Source organism: Ranitomeya imitator, chromosome 5, assembly GCF_032444005.1.
Source record: "Ranitomeya imitator isolate aRanImi1 chromosome 5, aRanImi1.pri, whole genome shotgun sequence".
Lineage (NCBI taxonomy): Eukaryota > Metazoa > Chordata > Amphibia > Anura > Dendrobatidae > Ranitomeya > Ranitomeya imitator.
In genome coordinates, this window is record NC_091286.1 from 81141017 (window position 1) to 81160700 (window position 19684).

General features: G+C 42.9%; 1 protein-coding gene across 1 annotated transcript in view; it reads right to left on the minus strand.

The window, feature by feature from the left end:
• EML6 (EMAP like 6) overlaps positions 1-19684 on the minus strand; it is a 178409-nt gene that overhangs the window by 99864 nt on the left and 58861 nt on the right. The window contains exons 8-12 of the mRNA XM_069768872.1: positions 17239-17376; positions 15768-16024; positions 14205-14417; positions 9638-9805; positions 6436-6542 (exon numbers count right to left, since the gene is read on the minus strand). Coding sequence (XP_069624973.1) covers positions 6436-6542; positions 9638-9805; positions 14205-14417; positions 15768-16024; positions 17239-17376 — 883 coding nt within the window. The remainder of the gene's footprint in view (positions 1-6435; positions 6543-9637; positions 9806-14204; positions 14418-15767; positions 16025-17238; positions 17377-19684) is intronic.

The following is a 19684-nucleotide window of genomic DNA, read 5'->3' on the forward strand; positions in this document are numbered from 1 at the left end:
AAAGTGATCAGAAATTGAAAGTAATCACAATGCAAAAGCCCTTTGGGGTCAGTGGCCAAAATGGTCGTATGTCGTTTTATAGTGAGTCGTGTAGCCATGGACTAAACATTAACCCTGCGATGACGAGATGTGACATGAGACACTGGTGTATTATGTTTTAAAGTGGTTAGGAAAAAAAAAGACTTTATTACCCATCCACAGAATAGGCGATAAATGCACCTGCTACTCGGACCCCCACCAATCTCTAACATGGGGGTATTCTTCCAACAAATGGCTCAGCAGGATCAAAACAGCACATAAATAGTCTAAAGCATAGGTGATAATTGTAAGATAGCTAGGTGCAATCTGCTGAGACCCCCACGATCTCCAGAACAAGGGTCCAGTTGAATACTCCAGAGGAGTTTGAGCTAGTGCTCAGCTTTCTCGATCTGTCATATAGACCAGGGGTGTCAAACTTTATTCCTCGAGGGCCGCAAACCATGCGTGTTTTCAAGATTTCCTTAGCTTTGCACAAGGTGCTGCACTCATTATGTGTGTAGGTGATTAAATTATCACCTGTGCACTACAAGGAAATCCTGAAAACATGACCTGCTTGCAGCCCTTGAGGATTGCAGTTTGACACCCCTGATAAAGCCATTGAATGGAGCACATCCATCACCAGCTCAGAATGTGGGACTGGGACCCCTGTCCATGTGATTAGTGGGGGTCCCTGCAACGAGGCACCTAATGCTATCACGTTTATCAGATATCCCGTGAGCTGACCCATTTACATTTTTTGCCATTTTGAACCCGCTAACCCATATGTTGGAGGACTCCATTAAAATCTGTCAAGGAGGATCTGTCAGTAGGTTAAAAGGGGCCAATTTGTGAATTTATTTTATTCCCATTGCTCCCTAGTCTGTTCTCTACTTTTTTTTCCAGCGGGCATGCTTTCACAGGGTGATAATGCAGAGAAGCCAAAAGACACGTCTCCAGAGAATCTATGAGTTACGTCCACTTGTAAAGACCATAAAAAGCACCACTAAATAAAAAGATCCATTAAAACTGTATGGCGGACTAAAAGAAAAAAAAAATATTCAGGAGAGCAGGAATAAGACAACAACAAGAAGTGGTGACTTGGTGATCGGACAGTCAGTAAGATCATGATGGATCCTTCAAAAAGAACCTGAAGACCCACCTCTTCAGACAAGCCTACAACCTGCAGTAACCACCGATCGACCAAACCACTACATGACCAGCTCTACCCTCACCTACTGTATCCTCACCCATCCCTTGTAGATTGTGAGCCCTCGCGGGCAGGGTCCTCACTCCTCCTGTACCAGTTATGACTTGTATTGTTTAAGATTATTGTACCTGTTTTATTATGTATACCCCTCCTCACATGTAAAGCGCCATGGAATAAATGGCGCTATAATAATGAATAATAATAATAATAATTTGAGGAAGTGAACTGGTACAGAATGTGAAATGCGCCAGCTCTACTCCAGGTAGGCATCTGCAGTCCATGCCGCCATTAGTGCGCATTGTCTTCTTGTCAGTTTTAGGCAGAGCATACATTAATGAGCTGACACTGCTGTTATGAACGGCTGATTTCTGCAGAGTAAAAGAAAACCAAGCTTTCACTCTAATTAAAATGCTGAATGTTTCCATCAGTTATTGCCAGAAATACAGACGCAGGCTCAGAATATATAAAGAATGAAGTGCCGTCAGGGAGGAGAAAACAAATGTCATTATCGACAGGCACCGCTATTACGGATACAGTCATTCTTTTGTCCTCCATACAAATGAGTTTGTGTTAAAATATTACAAAGCCATTGAGAAAATGAATTGTTTAGTTTCTTATAGCAGTTATTTGTGGCGCGGTGTAATTGTTTAATGACCTGCAATGTATGAGCAACAATAAAAACAGTATCAAAGCCATCAATGTAATACTATCATTGCCGACTAAAGGTAGTGTAGTCAGGAATCAAAGCAGATAGGTTACCAGATTTAATCATATAAATTGAATACTTTAACATGTACTTTAGACCTGATGAGACTAGTGTACTTAATGTGATAATACATATCAGAATGGCTGCATAATCCTTTGTGAAAGCTTGACTTCAATCTCCACCCACCAAAACGGATTGACAGTTCCTCAGTGTCCCTCCTCCCTGCTGCTGCTGCTCAGATCTCACATTGCTCAGTGCAAGCTGCAGCTGTCAGTCAGAATGGGAGAGTGGAGACTGTATATTCCTGGACCAGACACAAACAGAAGGAGGTTCCTGTGCAAAAATAGTTTATGAGCCGAATAGTTCATCATAATGCACCCCTTTATTAGTTGCAACAGAAGCTGCTTAAATCGTGGAAGGTGGCAGTGGGTCCCCTGGGCGGTTGCACAAGTTGTACCAATGGTATATCCGCCCCAGGCTTGGATTCATGAGCTTTCTCACTCTTTAGCTTATTTTATTAACAGGGTTATGGAATCATTCTAACATGGTTTATCAAAGCAAAGACACCAGTCTCATCAGGTCTGAGAGACCTATATAATAATCTGGTTAATGAACCACTGAAGTCGAAGGGAGCAATTACTTTTTCCCATTGCTGACACAGTTGTTGAATAACTTTGCACCTCAAATGTAAAAATACAAAACAAATCTACTATTATTTCACACTTTGTCTCATATTATATTCTGCTTAATGTATGTACGAGAAAAAAATAATGAAAAAGCCTTCAGGGTAAAAAAAAAATAATAATACAGTTTATCAATATTCTGCATATGAAGATGCAAGCCCAAAGGCTGAGGCCGCACTAAGGAGATTATTTTACTGATTAATTTTTATTGCATTTTGCTAGCTAAGTAGCAAAGCAAGTAAAAATGTGACAAATAACAGGCACAAATCCCTTCCCTTCTTGTCCCCCCATTCCAACAAATGCCTGAAGGCCCACCAGCTGGAAGGGATTATTATAGAAAATTAGTTATGTCAATACCACATTACCGGCTCCACTGGCGGCATCCTCATGCATAATGCATTTCAGTCAATGTGTGAAGGAGGAGGAAGAGGAGGAAGACGGTGTCTGCTCTGTCACCAGGGACTATGAGCACTGGAAGAGCACTGTGACCCACTATTAAAGGGGATCTCTAGGATTTACATAGTGATGGCTTATCCTCAGGAGAGGTCTCCAATATCAGATACTGACATCTGGCACCCCCACCAATTAGATGTTAGTAGATCCTTTGGCAAAAGTAGAAAGTACATAGAGCTGCAACAGCATCACTATTTACACTGTGGACATTTTTAAGATTCTGTGGATTATCAGAAAAGAGGGAAAATGGCTTTGTATGACAAATTGTGGACGCCTTGGTTGGAATTGGGTTAGGAGGAGATTAAGGGAAAATAGGCCTGAAGAGGTTTCGCCTATAAAATAATGGTATATAAATTCATAGTGAAGGACATTAGTATAATATAAAGTATATAATGCTACAAGACATGTTAAAAGAAGAATGTGAGCTGTCTAAGTGGGAAAGGGGGGAGGGATGGGGATGAAGAGGGGTGGGATGGGTAAAGGGGGATTAATGCTGGGGGGGGAATTGAAAAACACATGTTATTTTTAAATGTTTATTGCATTTTATAAATCAATAAAAATCTATTTTATTAGAAAAAAAAAAAAAAAAGATTGTGTGGATCAGCTCCCACTGAAGTGTATGGACCATCACGGGATTGGTGGGTGCACACTACTGGTGTGATGAGTGTTGGATCCACACTAATCAGATATTGATAACCTTCCCTAAGAAAAAGCCATTAATATACAGATCCTAGATAACCCCTTTAAATGGAACCTGTCATGTCCAAAAAGCTATTTGCCTGCTTACATAAGGTTAGAATTTCATGGCTTCCTGCTTTCCTTACTGGAAGAAGCTATAATCCCTACCATTTTGATTGACAGCCTGCTCTGCAGCATGTATGTTCAGGACAGACTGTCCATCAGTGTGCCTGGGAGAGATTACAGCCACGCTCAATATAAATACATCTTCTCTCTGTAACCACGCTTCCAGTAATAAGGCACACATGGTTTTAAACCTACAGATTAACCCTATGTCAGTAGGTAAATAGCTCCTGTACTGCACCCTGCCTGACCAATTTTTTCTTCTGTCATCTATCAGTATAGCTGCAGTGTGTTTTTAAATCATTAGCTGGTTATTAGCAGAGCTCAACTCTCCCCCACAACGGCAGTGCAGACCTGTGTTTTCTGCCTACTGCTGACAGATGAGATTTGTGAAACTACAAATGCAGATTGAATAATTCATATGACAGAAGACAATCTTCTGCAATATGCATCAAAACAGCATAATTTGCAGTTTCATATCACTGGTCTCTCAGCAGCATTCAACAAACACAGCTTGACTTAACTAACTCAGCCCTTGTACACCAAGAACCATTTGCAGTATATCTCTCCTCTTAGCCCCATTATACAGAGTCCCCCCTTCTGCCCTATATCTCGCCTCTCAACCCCATTACAGAGGCCCCTCCTGCAGTATATCTCTCCCCACAGCCCCATTATAGAGTCCCCTCCTGCACTATATCTCTCCTCTCAGCCCCATTATACAGAGGCCCCTCCTGCACTATATCTCGCCTCTCAGCCCCATTATACAAAGGCCCCTCCTGCAGTACATCTCTCCTCTCAGCCCCATTATACAGAGTCTCCTCCTGCACTATATCTCTCCTCTTAGCCCCATTATACAAAGGCCCCCCCTGCAGTACATCTCTCCTCTGAGCCCCATTATACAGAGTCCCCTCCTGCACTATATCTCGCCTCTCAGCCCCATTATACAAAGCCCCCTCCTGCAGTACATCTCTCCTCTCAGCCCCATTATACAGAGTCCCCTCCTGCACTATATCTCGCCTCTCAGCCCCATTATACAAAGGCCCCCCCTGCAGTACATCTCTCCTCTCAGCCCCATTATACAGAGTCCCCTCCTGCACTATATCTCGCCTCTCAGCCCCATTATACAAAGCCCCCTCCTGCAGTACATCTCTCCTCTCAGCCCCATTATAGAGTCCCCTCCTGCACTATATCTCGCCTCTCAGCCCCATTATACAAAGGCCCCCCCTGCAGTACATCTCTCCTCTCAGTCCCATTATACAGAGTCCCCTCCTGCACTATATCTCGCCTCTCACCCGCATTACACAGAGGCCCCTCCTGCAGTATATCTCTCCCCACAGCCCCATTATACAGAGTCCCCTCCTGCACTATATCTCTCCTCTCACCCGCATTATACAGAGTCCCCCTTCTGCACTATATCTCTCCTCTCAGACCCATTATACAGAGGCCCCTCCTGCACTATATCTCTCCTCACAGCCTCATTATACAGAGTCCCCCCTTCTGCACTATATCCTTCCTCTCAGCCCCATTATACAGAGGCCCCTCCTGCACTATATCTCTCCTCACAGCCCCCTGTATACACCCCATCCTGCAGTGCATCGCTCTCCTTTGTTACCATGATACCGCTGCTCCATGATGTGAGTTGCTACAATGTAATGAAAGAGGATTCACACCTTTCCATCCCTTACAGTAGAAGCTGCATTCTAGATATATCCTAGAACACAGCGATGCTGGCAGGATGCGGGCTGAGAGAGACTGCACTGCGTATGATCGACCGGAGTGCTTCAGGACAGTTCCAATGGCATCTGATGGGTAAATAGAGCCTAGAGAAGCATCCTTAGGGGAAGTGATATATGAAAATTTTTTCTGAATAACCCTATAACACAGCATGGTATATTTATTGATACTGTCTAATTCTTAGACCTCATGTTAAGTACTATATATTAAACAGTGCAAACGTAATGTCCATTTACACAAACTTTACATGAACTGACTGGCGGCACTAAACGCCCGCCAATCAGCTGCTTGTTCACACAGCCTGTTTACACAGATCTTCAGATGTGCAGTGAACGAATAATAACAGTAATCTGCGATCGTTTATATGAACCCTTTGATTAGACAGTCTTAAAATTTATCGCTGTTTCATGCTGTGCAATAAATTTAGCGTAAGTGTACACCACCTATTAAGTTGGCTTTATTTGTGTTGGAAATTTGTGCCAGGATTTTAGCACATTTTTGGCTTTTTTGGGTAACCACTTTCCTTACTCCTATTCAACAGCTAAGATGGTACAAGTCATTAAAGTCAGGTTATTCTTTAGAGCAAATTGTCTGGCGCATTTATCTTGATAAATATGCCCCACAATACACTACTGATCAAATTATGGCACAAATGAAAAGCAAAAATGCTAATAAAAAATCCCCTGTGTATTTCTGTCCATGCAGATCCTACTGCGGTACACTGCACAAATTGCTACTATAATGATATCAAACGTATCCATCCGTGTATAAGTAAAATCATTGCAACGTCTCGTAAACCGACCGTTTGTCATTTCTTGCACCTTTGTACTGACCTGGCGATCATAATTGATTTGTGTCTCCTGCTCGATATCAGAGTCTAGTTCTGGTACATCTGATACATCTGAATCCGACTCTTCACTACAGGAATCAATGTTGCCTTCTAACAAAACAAGAGAAACAAACTATTAGATATATACATTATAAACCATCCTATGCAATTCTGTATACGATCTCTATAATGCTCGATACTATTGTGTATCCTCTATAATGTGTTATACTCTAAATCTACTTAAAGAACATGGTCACCTTATTTTTTCTTACTTAAAGTGAACCTGACAGCTGATCATGGTGCTCACTCCGCTGGCAGCATGTATCGGGCATTGGCAGTGTCATCTCAGCCAGGTATGTTTGACTCAAGTGCTGCGGCGTTTCAGAGGAAAACATACTTTAAAAGCCGTTGGGGACTGAAAAGCATTGGAGACTACTATGACAAGGGGATCCCCGGCAGCCTCTCCGCGCTCGCTGTGAATGACTTACTGATCTCTCCCTACAAGAGCACGTAGGCAGAGACCTGTCAATCCAGGGCAGCGGGTGGGGAGAAGCCGCCAGAGACCTACCTCCCTGACTAGACTACAGTGCTGCCCGGCGGCTTTTCGAGTATTTTTTTCTCTGAGCAGAATTTCAGAGTCAAACATACCTGGCTGAGATCGTACAGCCAGTGCCTGATACATGCTACCCGTGGATCGGATCAAAAACACACATACAAGTCCGTGAAAAATCAGCACAGGGATGCAATCATGTGAAAATCTATGGGGCATTGTCAAAAGAAAGACGAGAGACACCAGACCCAACAATGCAGATGAGCTGAATGTTGCTATCAAAGCAACCTGGGCTTCCATAACACCTCAGCAGTGCCACATACTGATCGCCTCCATGTCACGCCGCATTGATACAGTAATTGGTGCAAACGGAGCCCCGACCATGCATTGAGTGCATTTACTGCACATACATTTCAGTAGGCCAACATTTTGGGTGTTAAAATTATTTTTCAAGCTGGTGCTATAAAGTATTCTAATTTACTCAGATAATGACTTTTGGGTTTTCATTGGTTGTAAGCCATAATCATCAACATTAACAGAAATAAACACTTGAAATAGATCACTCTGTTTGTAATGATTCTATATAATATGAGATTCCCTTTTTGTATTGAAACTGAAATAAATTAACTTTTTGATGATATTCTAATTTTGTGAGAAGCACCTGTATAACATAACAATGCACAGAGGTATATGTGGCTGTGGGAGGTTTCTATGCACTAGATTACACATAGTTATTAAATATAATATAGCTGACCCTCCAAGGACTACAAGACCCTTCTACACATATTCTAAATTTATCATTAACTAGCCCCAATCTATAAGCCAAGTCTTGCAGTAACCGTATATCATTATCCTGCCGTCTCCTCATTTTCACTTTGTGACTTGTCAGCAAAATCCATTTTAATGTAATCCCTTCATCATATACCATAAACATGTTATTTACTATTTAAAGTCAGGGGATTGACAGGATTCTCAGAAAATGAAATGATCCCTGTAAAGAATAAATACGTTATATCAGACGTGAAGGTTACATGGTTTGAACAAATCGTAATGGGGCAATATTTTACTTTAAGGCCTTTATAGTCAGATTTTGAGTTAAGCATATGATGAGTAAGTAGAAGCTGACTTAGGCCGGTTTCACACTTGCGTTCCCCTGATGTGCGGCGGGCTGCGGACTTCCTCCATGAAGCCCCGCCCTCGGCCGCACCTCCGCTGTTATCTCCGCCTACATCTGTATGCGGCCCGCATGCGACCTGCGTACCTATATTTAATATTAGGTACGCAGGTCGTGCGGCTGTATGCGGATGGTGCCGCATGCGTCGTTTTGAGGATGCAGCAAAAAAAAAAAAATGCTACATGGCTGCGTCTCCGCTGGTCGCCGCATCGTCAAAACGACGCATGCGGCACCATCCGCATACAGCCGCACGACCTGCGTACCTAATGTTAAATATAAATATGCAGGTCGCATGCAGGGAGGTGCGGCCGAGGGCAGGGCTTCACGGAGGAAGTCCGCAGCCCGCCGCACATCAGGGGAACGCAAGTGTGAAACCGGCCTAATATATATATTTGTTTTTTTCTGCCCAAAATACAAATGAAATGTGTGATCTTTAACTTTAGACCATTTAGAGATCATTTTATCTCCAACTTTCTTAACTGTTCACAATAACAGTAATTTTGACCGGGTGTGCCCAAACTTTTACATGCCACTGTATAGCTTCTATATGTTGCTGCATTTTTGAGAAAATAGTGTTTTCATTTATGTGTAAATGAAGTGTTAAGTGCTCTGTGTGTGACTACAACTACCTCCCTAGGTTAATTACCTTCCCACCATTTTTAGCCATTTTAGCTTGATTGATAGCTCACTGCCTGATTTTATTCCCTGGTGCCTGACATAAAGGTACCGTCACACTAAGCGACGCTGCAGCGATACCGACAACGATCCGGATCGCTGCAGCGTCGCTGTTTGGTCGCTGGAGAGCTGTCACACAGACCGCTCTCCAGCGACCAACGATGCCGGTAACCAGGGTAAACATCGGGTTACTAACCGCAGGGCCGCGCTTAGTAACCCGATGTTTACCCTGGTTACCATCGTTAAAGTAAAAAAAACAACCACTACATACTTACCTTCCGTGTCTGTCCCCGGCGCTCTGCTTCTCTGGTCTGGCTGTGAGCGCAGCGGCCGGAAAGCAGAGCGGTGACGTCACCGCTGTGCTTTCCGGCTGCCCGGCGCTCACAGCCAGACCAGAGAAGCAGAGCGCCGGGGACAGACACGGAAGGTAAGTATGTAGTGGTTGTTTTTTTGACTTTAACGATGGTAACCAGGGTAAACATCGGGTTACTAAGCGCGGCCCTGCGCTTAGTAACCCGATGTTTACCCTGGTTACCAGTGAAGACATCGCTGAATCGGCGTCACACACACCGATTCAGCGATGTCTGCGGGAGGTCCAATGACGAAATAAAGTTCTGGCCTTTCTTTCCCGACCAGCGATATCACAGCAGGGGCCTGATCGCTGCCTCGTGTCACACTGGACGATATCGCTAGCCAGGACGCTGCAACGTCACGGATCGCTAGCGATATCGTCTAGTGTGACGGTACCTTAACCCTAAGATATTATCACATCCTTTCTGATCATTGCAAAAGAACCATCACACTTACCTTGAGGTGGAGTTTCAATTATACCATTCGCCATTCCTTCAGGAATCAATCTCCACTGAAAAACTGAGTGGTCAGCTCCACCGGTGCTCAAAATCCACTGGAAGTCATTGGACCAGCGGACATTAGTGACGTGTGCAGAATGGCCAACATATTTCCGAAACTTGGCTCCTTAAATAATAGAAGGCAATCAGATCCATTACAAAAATAGTCAACTCAACCAAGTTCCCAGCTATTCTACAACTTAAAGACACAAAAAAGCTCCACTGGTTATTGTTCATTAGATTTCTGCATTTTAATTAGTTGATAGTTTTGGCAGGTCATTCATTTTACTTACCTACATATAGACTCAGCAGAAAGACACTTTAAAACTTAACCTTTAATGTTCCCTTATTAAAACACACTTCTCAGTGAAAACATCATAAAATTAATACAGCTTGCCATGGCCAACAAAAATGCAAAAGGGTGACTTTAAATCTCTATATACATTAGACAAATGTTGGCTGAACCCGTCACTATCGATAGGTTTTGTCAAAGGTCAAACGCCATGTTCACACATTAAGTATTTTACCTCAGTATCTGGAAGCCAAAACCAGGAGTGGGTGATAAATACAGAAGTGGTGACGAGTTTCTATTATACTCTTCCTCTGATTGTTCCACTCTTGTTTTTGGCTTATGTCCAATTTCAGACTGCCATTAGATGGTTTTACCTAATCTGTTGGCCGATGTGTCAATTGGCGGCTCTGTCATAGAGAGCACAGTAGCAAGTGCTTTTGTGTATTGGTGAGATGGATAAGATGGCTGTCACCCGAACAATTGGCCAAAGCATTGTTCGGCCAACAGTTTTTTTATTGTTTATGGCCAGCCTTCCTCATATCAGTCAACAGTAGTGAAAGTCATGCAGTGACTAGATCTGTGCTCATAGTGAAATGTAAATTTTGTTATATTGTTTATTACGATGTTTTTAGTGGTAGAAGTGTTTTAAACTCAGAGGAAACCTGAAAATACAAGCTTGAATAAGGAGTATTCAGATAAACTTTGCAACCGTTGAGGATGCTCAAATCCAATGTTGCTAGCTAAGGAACCTCGACGAAGATTTCACAACTTATTGTGGAGGCGAGCCCTTCGTTAGAATTAGTCTAGTGTTTGTTGTAAGCTGATAAGTATTGTAGAATGCTGTAAGGGCAATACCCATCTGTCCTTTATCTACTGTTGCCCTAGTTTCCTTACAATGCTCCTGACATGTATTGTCAATACTCTTCGGAGAAGAATCCATATGGTAACTGGATACTAATAGAGAGATGGCAACACCTATGAAAGGACATTCTGTCAGTGGTTACCTGTCAGCTCTAAAATGGCTATCATGGACAGGCTTAGCACAAGCCACTCCGCTTACCAGATCCCAGGGTCTGCCCTGGCCTTCATCCTTTAACCTATCTACAAGATCTGGACTTAAACAGGGGGCCGTGGGCTGTGGCCATGGAATAAGCTGCTGTTCAGTGGTGCAGGCTGGAAGGAGAGGACAGGTAGCCCGGTCAGAATCAAAAGGGCAGGAAAAGTACAAAATCCGTAAGAAGAGTCATAAATTCATGCAGACGTCAAAACAGGGAACAATGATCACAACAAGGAGATAAGTAGACAGGAATGAACCAGAGAAGCACAAGACTATATCTGGCAGCTTCCAGCAGTAAAGTGGAAGCTTAAGTAGGGTGTGGTGCTCTCCATTTGGCTGGAGAAGGGAGCTGATAACTCCAGCTAATCCGCACACATAGCCCTACTATCAAACAGCACTGCAGGTCCCAGCTATCCAAATCTAAACTGCTGGAATGCACCGTCCAGAGCTTCTGGTTCAATGCCTTTTCTATCACCCATGCTGCCCACAGAATAAATATGGTGGCGCCTGGTGACAGAAGAAGGTGTCGCAGAAGCAGGTGCCGATCAAGATGTGACAACCTGTCACTGATACAGTTATTGAATGCGTGAAGGGAAGATAAAGATCAGACTGTTGGATTTTAGCATATAAAAATCCTGTAATCTCAAGGGACATAATTGTCCATTGAGTGTGCATGCGTATGGAGGATCGGGAGAGATAGCCTTCATATAACTAATGTGTATGACCAGCCTATTTGTCAACGGCAGTGTGGATCGGAGAAAATTCATTCATCATTTCATTACGTCTAAGTTTTCAGCGGAATATTACTTAGGCCTAATGTATATAAACTAGATCAGGCAAAAAACAGTGGACTTGCCAGTGTTGCCTAATCAGTTTACTTACAGTAATTAATTTTTTAAAAGCCAAGATCTGGATAATTGGCTAAGATTGATGCTTCTGAAACTATGATGCGACCTCCACCGGTGAGGGGTCACCCAGTTGTTGGTGAGGCACAACTCTGGAGGTAGCTTTTACAGAAGTAATTTAAGGATGCAGTAAAGTTTGGCAACATAGCTCATCCATTTTGAATTTCTTATAAGGTTATATAAAATTCAGAGGACAAATGAAAGGTAAATTAGGCAATATTTTTAACTTTAGCACAGACTGCCCCCACATGTAGTGAGCCCCAGACATGACCTCGGTCTTTCTGGTAAGGTTCAAGCATCACATTAGTCAGTCTGGCGAAGTCCCAATATAAAAAAATTGAGAAACCCCACCTTAGAGGAACACTTACATTTTAGATTTCTTTTTAAAGCCAGTGTACATAAAATATTAGTATCACTCAGCAACCCATGGGTCTTTTTGATTTGTACATGGGTTTGGTTGTTCTGCAGTCACGCCATGAAACCTAAATGCAATGTGTGTCAACATTCATAAATGGGATGAGAAAGCTCAAGTGCATTATTTAACAGACCCAAAACACCACTGTTATTTTATTCATTGACGGCTTCATCTTCAGCAAACATTACTGAATTCTAGAAAAGCAGAAACTTCCTTTCCGCTCATTGCATAAATATTTAAAACTTGTATGCTAAATTGAGATCAGTCTGTACCCAAGTGGCAAAATCATCACGTTCACTATGAGAAATGCTCTTTGTATGGGACTCGCAGATCTAATGCTCGTGTGCACTGACTGCAGCAGCTTAATATATAGTAAGTACTGCATGAACACCATCTATTATACATCACCCTAAAGGTGGAGGAAGACACGGCCTACGCCTTCTAAATCAGTCTAATCCATATCAATACACACAGAAATCCATTGATCTGACATAATTCTTTCATATGCCCAAGGGGAGCTTCAGGGGATGTTTCAATTACGGGTTTAAAAAATGCATGATGATAAATTCAGGTGGACTGCAAAAAGTAAAGAAGGCAGCGTAGTAATAACGCACACTCTTGTTGCCAGTGTTTGTGTTCAATTTCCATTGGTGGATGATTTAAAAAGGCTAAAGCATTCTGTAAATAGGAGCAAGGATTCTTTGCACATTTCAGAGCCACAAACAGCAGAAAGAGTGAAAATGTCCCATTTGCAATTGGACTACTGATAAAGGATGTGAACACTTTTGCAACCGATTTGCACTGATGTAATATATCTTAACCGGTTCTTGCCAAGGCCAATTTTCATTTTTTTTTTTAAAAAGCATTGGGCTTCATAGGAGTACCAAGATGGCAGTGACGAATCTCATAGCAAACTACTCAACCGATTATGCATATAGGGACAGGGCTCAGGAGTCAAGCTATACATCCCAGGTGTCATCTGTGTTATACAGCCTAGCTTGCATGTCTTCTCAATTGGGAACCAAATATCAGCCAATGCCAGTGATGAATTATTTCCTGGGATAAGAAATGATCAGGCATTAAATGACTGGCTGGTGTTACTGAAATTGGTATGGCTTGGCAGGCAATCTAAAGTGTATGGCCACCTCAACCACCTCTAGATATCCACCATACATGTATGAAGAATGCCAAAACAGTCACTGGTTAGGAACAGAGACCTACCCCAGATAGAACCACTTAAATGAACCTGTCATTGACTGGTGCTATCACAGTTAGGCTGTATAACACAGTCGACACCTGCGATCTATGTTGCGTGCTTGGCTCCTGAGCTCTCTCCCTACATGCATAAGAGGCATTCGTTGTACATGTATGGTGGTTATCTAGAAGGGGTTAAGGTGGCCATACACATTAGATTAATGTTGGCCAAACCTACCAATTTCAGTAAGACCAGCCAGTCATTTAATGCCCGATCATTTCTTCTCCCAGGAGATAATTCTTCACTAGCATTGGGTCATATTGGGTTTTCAATTGAGAAAACATGCCAGCTTTATCGAGTCAACCATTTATTGAATGACGAACCCTCAACTGGTGAAACTCAACTATCAATTTATTCATCCATTTATAGTAGGAACTACAGGGGAACAGCAAAACATAGATCAGTTACATTGCCCAACTTTGAGAAAGGATGATCCACAATTGTCATAGGTCAGCACTTACTAAAACACACCAGTCAGGAGACGTGACAGGTCCTCTTTAACCACGTTGGCTTCCCTGCACAATTCCTGTCTGCCAGCTGATAGTTACAGAATTTAGGCATTGGTATGTCATATAAATGAAAACATTAAGGAACCAGCTTACCTTTTTTAAGGCTAGGGAACCTGAATAATTTTACTAGCCCAAAATCATCTCCAGTCACCAACGCTGTGCTATTGAAATTGGCATCTACTGAATTGATGTCAGTAAGGTCGGTATATTTTGGCCATATTCCATTGACTTCTGGTCCAACCACACACGTCCAAGAAAACCAATGTATGCCTTTAATTTCATCTTTGTTTGTGAGATGCTTCCCAGCTGTAATGCATGAACAATGGGTCAGAAGGGCACGTACGTGGCTATATAGTCCTAGCGTACATATAGCCATAAGTCTTCTACACCAGCTTAGTCATTGCATAACACAAAGTGAGGTCAACTGTTTTCAAGATCTCCTGATGGATTACTGTATCAGGGTTTTCTAGGACATGTCATAGTGTAGGGCTCATTGTAAGTGTAAGGCCAGGACCACACATGCGAGAAACACGGCCGAGTCCTGCATGTTAATACCCGGCATTGCCGCCATCTCTCAGGAGCGGAGCTTGCGGCCGCATAGCAATACATGGAGCTGCACGCTCCGCTCCTGAGTGATGGCGGCAATGCCGGATATTAACATGTGAGACTCGGCCGTATTTCTCGCATATGTGATCCCGGCCTTACTCTAGTAGCAATAACTAAACACTCGAATTGTCCAACACTACAGCACTAACCCTCCAGTGGTCTCCCAAGATCCAGAAGTGATGAAATCCTGTCCATCAGTCAGCTAATCGCTGGCGATACTGATTGGTTGAAAAATCAAAAGACTCAAGGACAGGATGTCATACCATTGGAGAAGATGACGTTATGTACATCAGTCACCTAAACCTAACGACTGATGCCAATAAGTGGTATCAGATGATGGCTGCAGAGTCAGAAGACTCCAGGACTTTGTCACACCACTGGAGAAGATGATGTTATGTACATCAGTCACCTAGACCTAACAACTGCTGCCAAAAAGTGGTATCAGATGATGGCTGCAGGGTCAGAAGACTCAAGAACGTTGTCACACCACTGGAGTAGATGACGTTAAGTACATCAGTCACCTAAACCTAACGATTGATGCCAATAAGTGGCATCAGATGATGGCTGCAGAGTCAGAAGGCTCCAGGACTTTGTCACACCACTGGAGAAGATGACGTTATGTACATCAGTCACCTAAACCTAACGACTGATGCCAATAAGTGGTATCAGATGATGGCTGCAGAGTCAGAAGGCTCCAGGACTTTGTCACACCACTGGAGAAGATGACGTTATGTACATCAGTCACCTAAACCTAACGACTGATGCCAAAAAGTGGTATCAGATGATGGCTGCAGAGTCAGAAGACTCCAGGACTTTGTCATCCCCCTGGAGAAGATGTCATTAAGTACATCAGTTACCTATTCCTAACGACTGCTGCCACAGGATTTTTTATTTACTGCAACTCTTCCTAAATGTCCATTTCAGTTGGATGCCAGGTGAACTGTAGCATAGTGCTCCCCTTACTCTGGATTTGGATGTTGGATGCTGCATAGTAGGAGCCCTTCATATGCAACAGATGGACCCTTATCAGTGCTTTCCATGAATACTCACATGGCATCTTATAAAACAATCTTTCTCCGGCTCCATCATTAGTTTGCAGGTATTTGCTATCCACAGCCCAGTCAAGGTGGGTTATAAAACTGGAAGATTTATTGCATTCCCCAATTTTTTTATATCGCTGTGCAACTGCATACACATCCACAAGGCCATCATTAGAGCCCACAGCAAGATAGGACCCATCCGGAGAAAACTTCATTTCATGAATAACTTCTTTCCTGTCCTTGATGTGAACCACTTCTGTCATATCCCTGCAAAACCACATTCAAATTCGTTTTTTTAATGCCAAGTAAGACAGTTTAGTAATGTTCCCTTTTTGTTAGATAAAATCAATTTAGAGATGCAATGCTATATTGTTAATACTTCGCACAATGTGAAAAATACAAAGTAAAAAACCTACAATTAAATAATAAATAAAAAAGAAAGAATAACGGGTGAAAGCTTACATGCCCACTGTTTGTTAGTAAACAATTACAACTGTTTTTAGTGGAATTTAGTTTTTTATGCTTTCAGGTAAGAATCTGAGGCCAGGTTTCCAGGTTCGGGTTTTTTTATGTAGTTTTTGAAGTAAAAAAAAAAGAAAAGGATCATAAATAGAAAACACCTACAAAGAAAAGACTGAGGCCCCGATTTATCAAAGCTTATTACTTTTCATCTTTTATCTTTACCTCCACTTTTTCCAAGAGAAGATCTGATAAAGCCATATGACGACTTTTTTTTGTGGGACTAGTTGTACTTTTGAATGACACCATCCAGTTTACCATACAGTGGACTGGAAGATGGGAAAAAAGGTCCAAATGAAGTGAAATTGCGAAAAAAAAACCCACAATTCCACAATTGATTTTAAGGCTTTGTTTTTTCATTGTTCATACTGGAGTATAAAATACTTAGAGATATGATTGTCTGGGTCAGCATGATTATGACAATACCAAACTTACATATTTTTGTTTTTATATAAGTGGTGGAAAAAATTCAGAAATTAGTAAAAAAATTAGTAATTAATAAAAGATTTGAGTTACCATTTTTCCAAAACCCGTAACATTTTTATTTTCGGGCAATGGAGCTGTGTGAGGACTTGGGTTTTTTTTGCATGGTGACCTGATGTTTTTATTGAAGCTATTTTAGGATAGATACAGCATTTTGATTGCATTTGATTGCAATTTTTTTGTGAAGATAGCTCAACCAAAAACCTGGCAATTCTGCATTTAATTTTCTTTTCTCGTTACAGTTTTCACAGATTACTTCTAGTCACCTAATAAAGTGGTTTAATAGCTTGCTAAAGATGATATAAAAGTGTCCCACTCTAAGGTCTAGGTTCCTTTAAATTTATCCCCTTCATTTCCGATATATTAATAAACTCTCATCTAGGATAACATCCATGGTAACAATGTATAATAAGAGGATTCCAAACAGAAAAGATGTCATCCTCCTAGCAAATAAATAATTACATAGAAACATCTCTTACCTAACCCTGAGTACAGTGAACGAACCATCCTTCATCCCAAGGGCAAGCTGCGATCCATCTGGACTAAAGGCCAAACTCCGCACAGCTTCCTCCATATTGCATCGAGCTATTAATGCATGGTCTGCGAGACTCCATAACCTAGGGCCAAGGAACAAAAAAGTCATATCATGTTACTGAGTCACCTGCCAGGGCAGCGGGGTACTTGGTATCGGGTCCGGTACTTAAAGGGGATGTCACGGTGGCTGCAACCTGGTCCGTGGCCCTGGGCGCCCAATTGAAGGGAAAGGTCTTTTAGGGGGTTTATGAATAAAGTCTATTGTTCGTGACGCCACCTGTGGTATTCGGTCAGTGAGACCGACACTGCTTAAAGGGGTCCTCTGGGGTGATGGTAAGGCAGCTAGATGGTATAACTTCCCACAGGTGAAGTATGTCCCCAGGGCTCCCACGGTGGGTAGCAAAGGCGGTGTATGCCGACGAATAATTGGAGGATACAGAGTTTGCAGTCTTTTACCTGGTTTACTGATGGTAGCAGTCCTCAGTCCAGGGTACCAGGTGTAGGGTAGCTGTAGTCCGGCTGGCTTGGAAGCAATAAGGGATCCCACTTCAGGTGATGTCTGTAAGCCTTTCCTACTTGCGCCAGATGGCGAGGTCCCTGCGGCTTAAAGCTTGCTGACAGGGTCCCCTCTCTCCTGTCCTATGACAGATGTCTGTACAATAGGCAGTTTGAGCCTGTTTATAGGATCTCTTAGATGACCCGGCTCTTAGGGTTACTGCTTCACCTCAGACTTGCAACAGGCAATTGACATATAGTCCTATGCCCTCCGGTTCTGTCGCGTGTGCTGGAGAACAACACGACCTCGGGCCCCCGGTACCCGGCTTCTGCGCTCTGGCTCTGAGGGTGTCCTTCCGCTGTTCCCCTCCTGAGCCCTTTCCTCCACAGTGCTTCTTCCCTCGAAGCTCCTTCACCATTCAACTCCTCACGATATCTCTCTTTCCAGGGGAAGTAGCTCCCTCGTGGCTGCTCGGCCCCTACATCTGCTCCAGACATCCTTCTACTCTCCTCTCCTGGAGACCAACTGTCTCGCTCCACTGTCTCCCTCTGACTGGCTCGCTCCTCCTCCAGACCAGGATACATATAGCTTATATACATAAGGGACGCTCCCCTGAATCCGGGTCCTGAGCTCCCCCTCCTTGCCTAGATTCAGATGTGTTGAATGTAAGTGCCTTACCTGACAGAAAGAATCCCCCTTGCCTCCAAGCGTGGCATCACCCTCCCCAAAGGGAAGGAAACATCACTGCAGCAACCGGCTACCTGGGGTGCTGCATTATAAATCGTAATGAAAGCAGTAGACTAATGGCCACCATACACATTAGGCAAACTTTGCAGAACGCATAGATTTCAGAGGGATCAACAGACCATCTAGGTCTCAAGACTCTACCACAACATATGATGTTGGGGGAGAGAAGGATCCGGCCTCCCGAAATTTCATTCCTTCTGCTTGACGGTGTGATTACTTGCTACTAGAGGACTCTGCCTGCGGCCTTCTCATACACAAGACAGGCATGCTCAGACGAGCCGAGTGTTCCCGTGTATGGAGGCGTCGGGAGACATAGCTGTTGGCTGAACGGTTGCTTGGCTGACAGCTATCTATAATGTGTATGGATCCTTGTGGTCTACAGCTTTCCCTTCGGCAACGTCATCAGACACAGAAGTAATCACATTGCAGAATTTCGGGCTATTAGCTCTTGGTGCTGGGTGGTTCCATGGTCATCTTAAGAGATGCCATAAAAAATCATGTGACCAGAAGTGTCAGTGATCTATGAAGTGATAGAAGTTGCCTTACAATTTTAAAGGGACGTTCTAGGATTAAGAAGAGAAATAAAATAATAAAAGAACCTAGCTTAGATTTACCTCTTATTTATTTTATGGCTTTAATGACACTGCTCTTGTTGGCCATGCAGTGGTCAGATGCTTCCTACCTATGTAACAACCGCTGCAGCCAATCAGGTGGGTGGAGAACCTGTGAGCATTGCAGCAAAAAAAACAAGAAGAACATGGGAGCAGCAGCACTGGCCGTTCTATCGATATAACTGGTATTTTTGGATCTTGAAAAACATTTTAAATCTGAATTCTTAAATTTTTGCCTTTATCATCAAAGTAATTTAAAGGGAATGTGTCACCAAGTTTTTGCCACCTAATCTGAGAGCAGCACAATTTAGAGCCAGAGAACATGATTACAGTAATGCGACACTTACTGGGCTGCTTGCTGTAGTTTTGATAAGGTCACTGTTTTATCAGCAGGAAATTATCCCTAAAGGACTAATAAACCTGCTGCCAGGTAGTCCTCCATATTCATAAGCTCTGTATAACCCCACCCCCACCACTGATTGGCAGCTTTTCTGCTTTTGCACAGTGTACACAGAAAGCAGCCAATCAGTGGTGTGG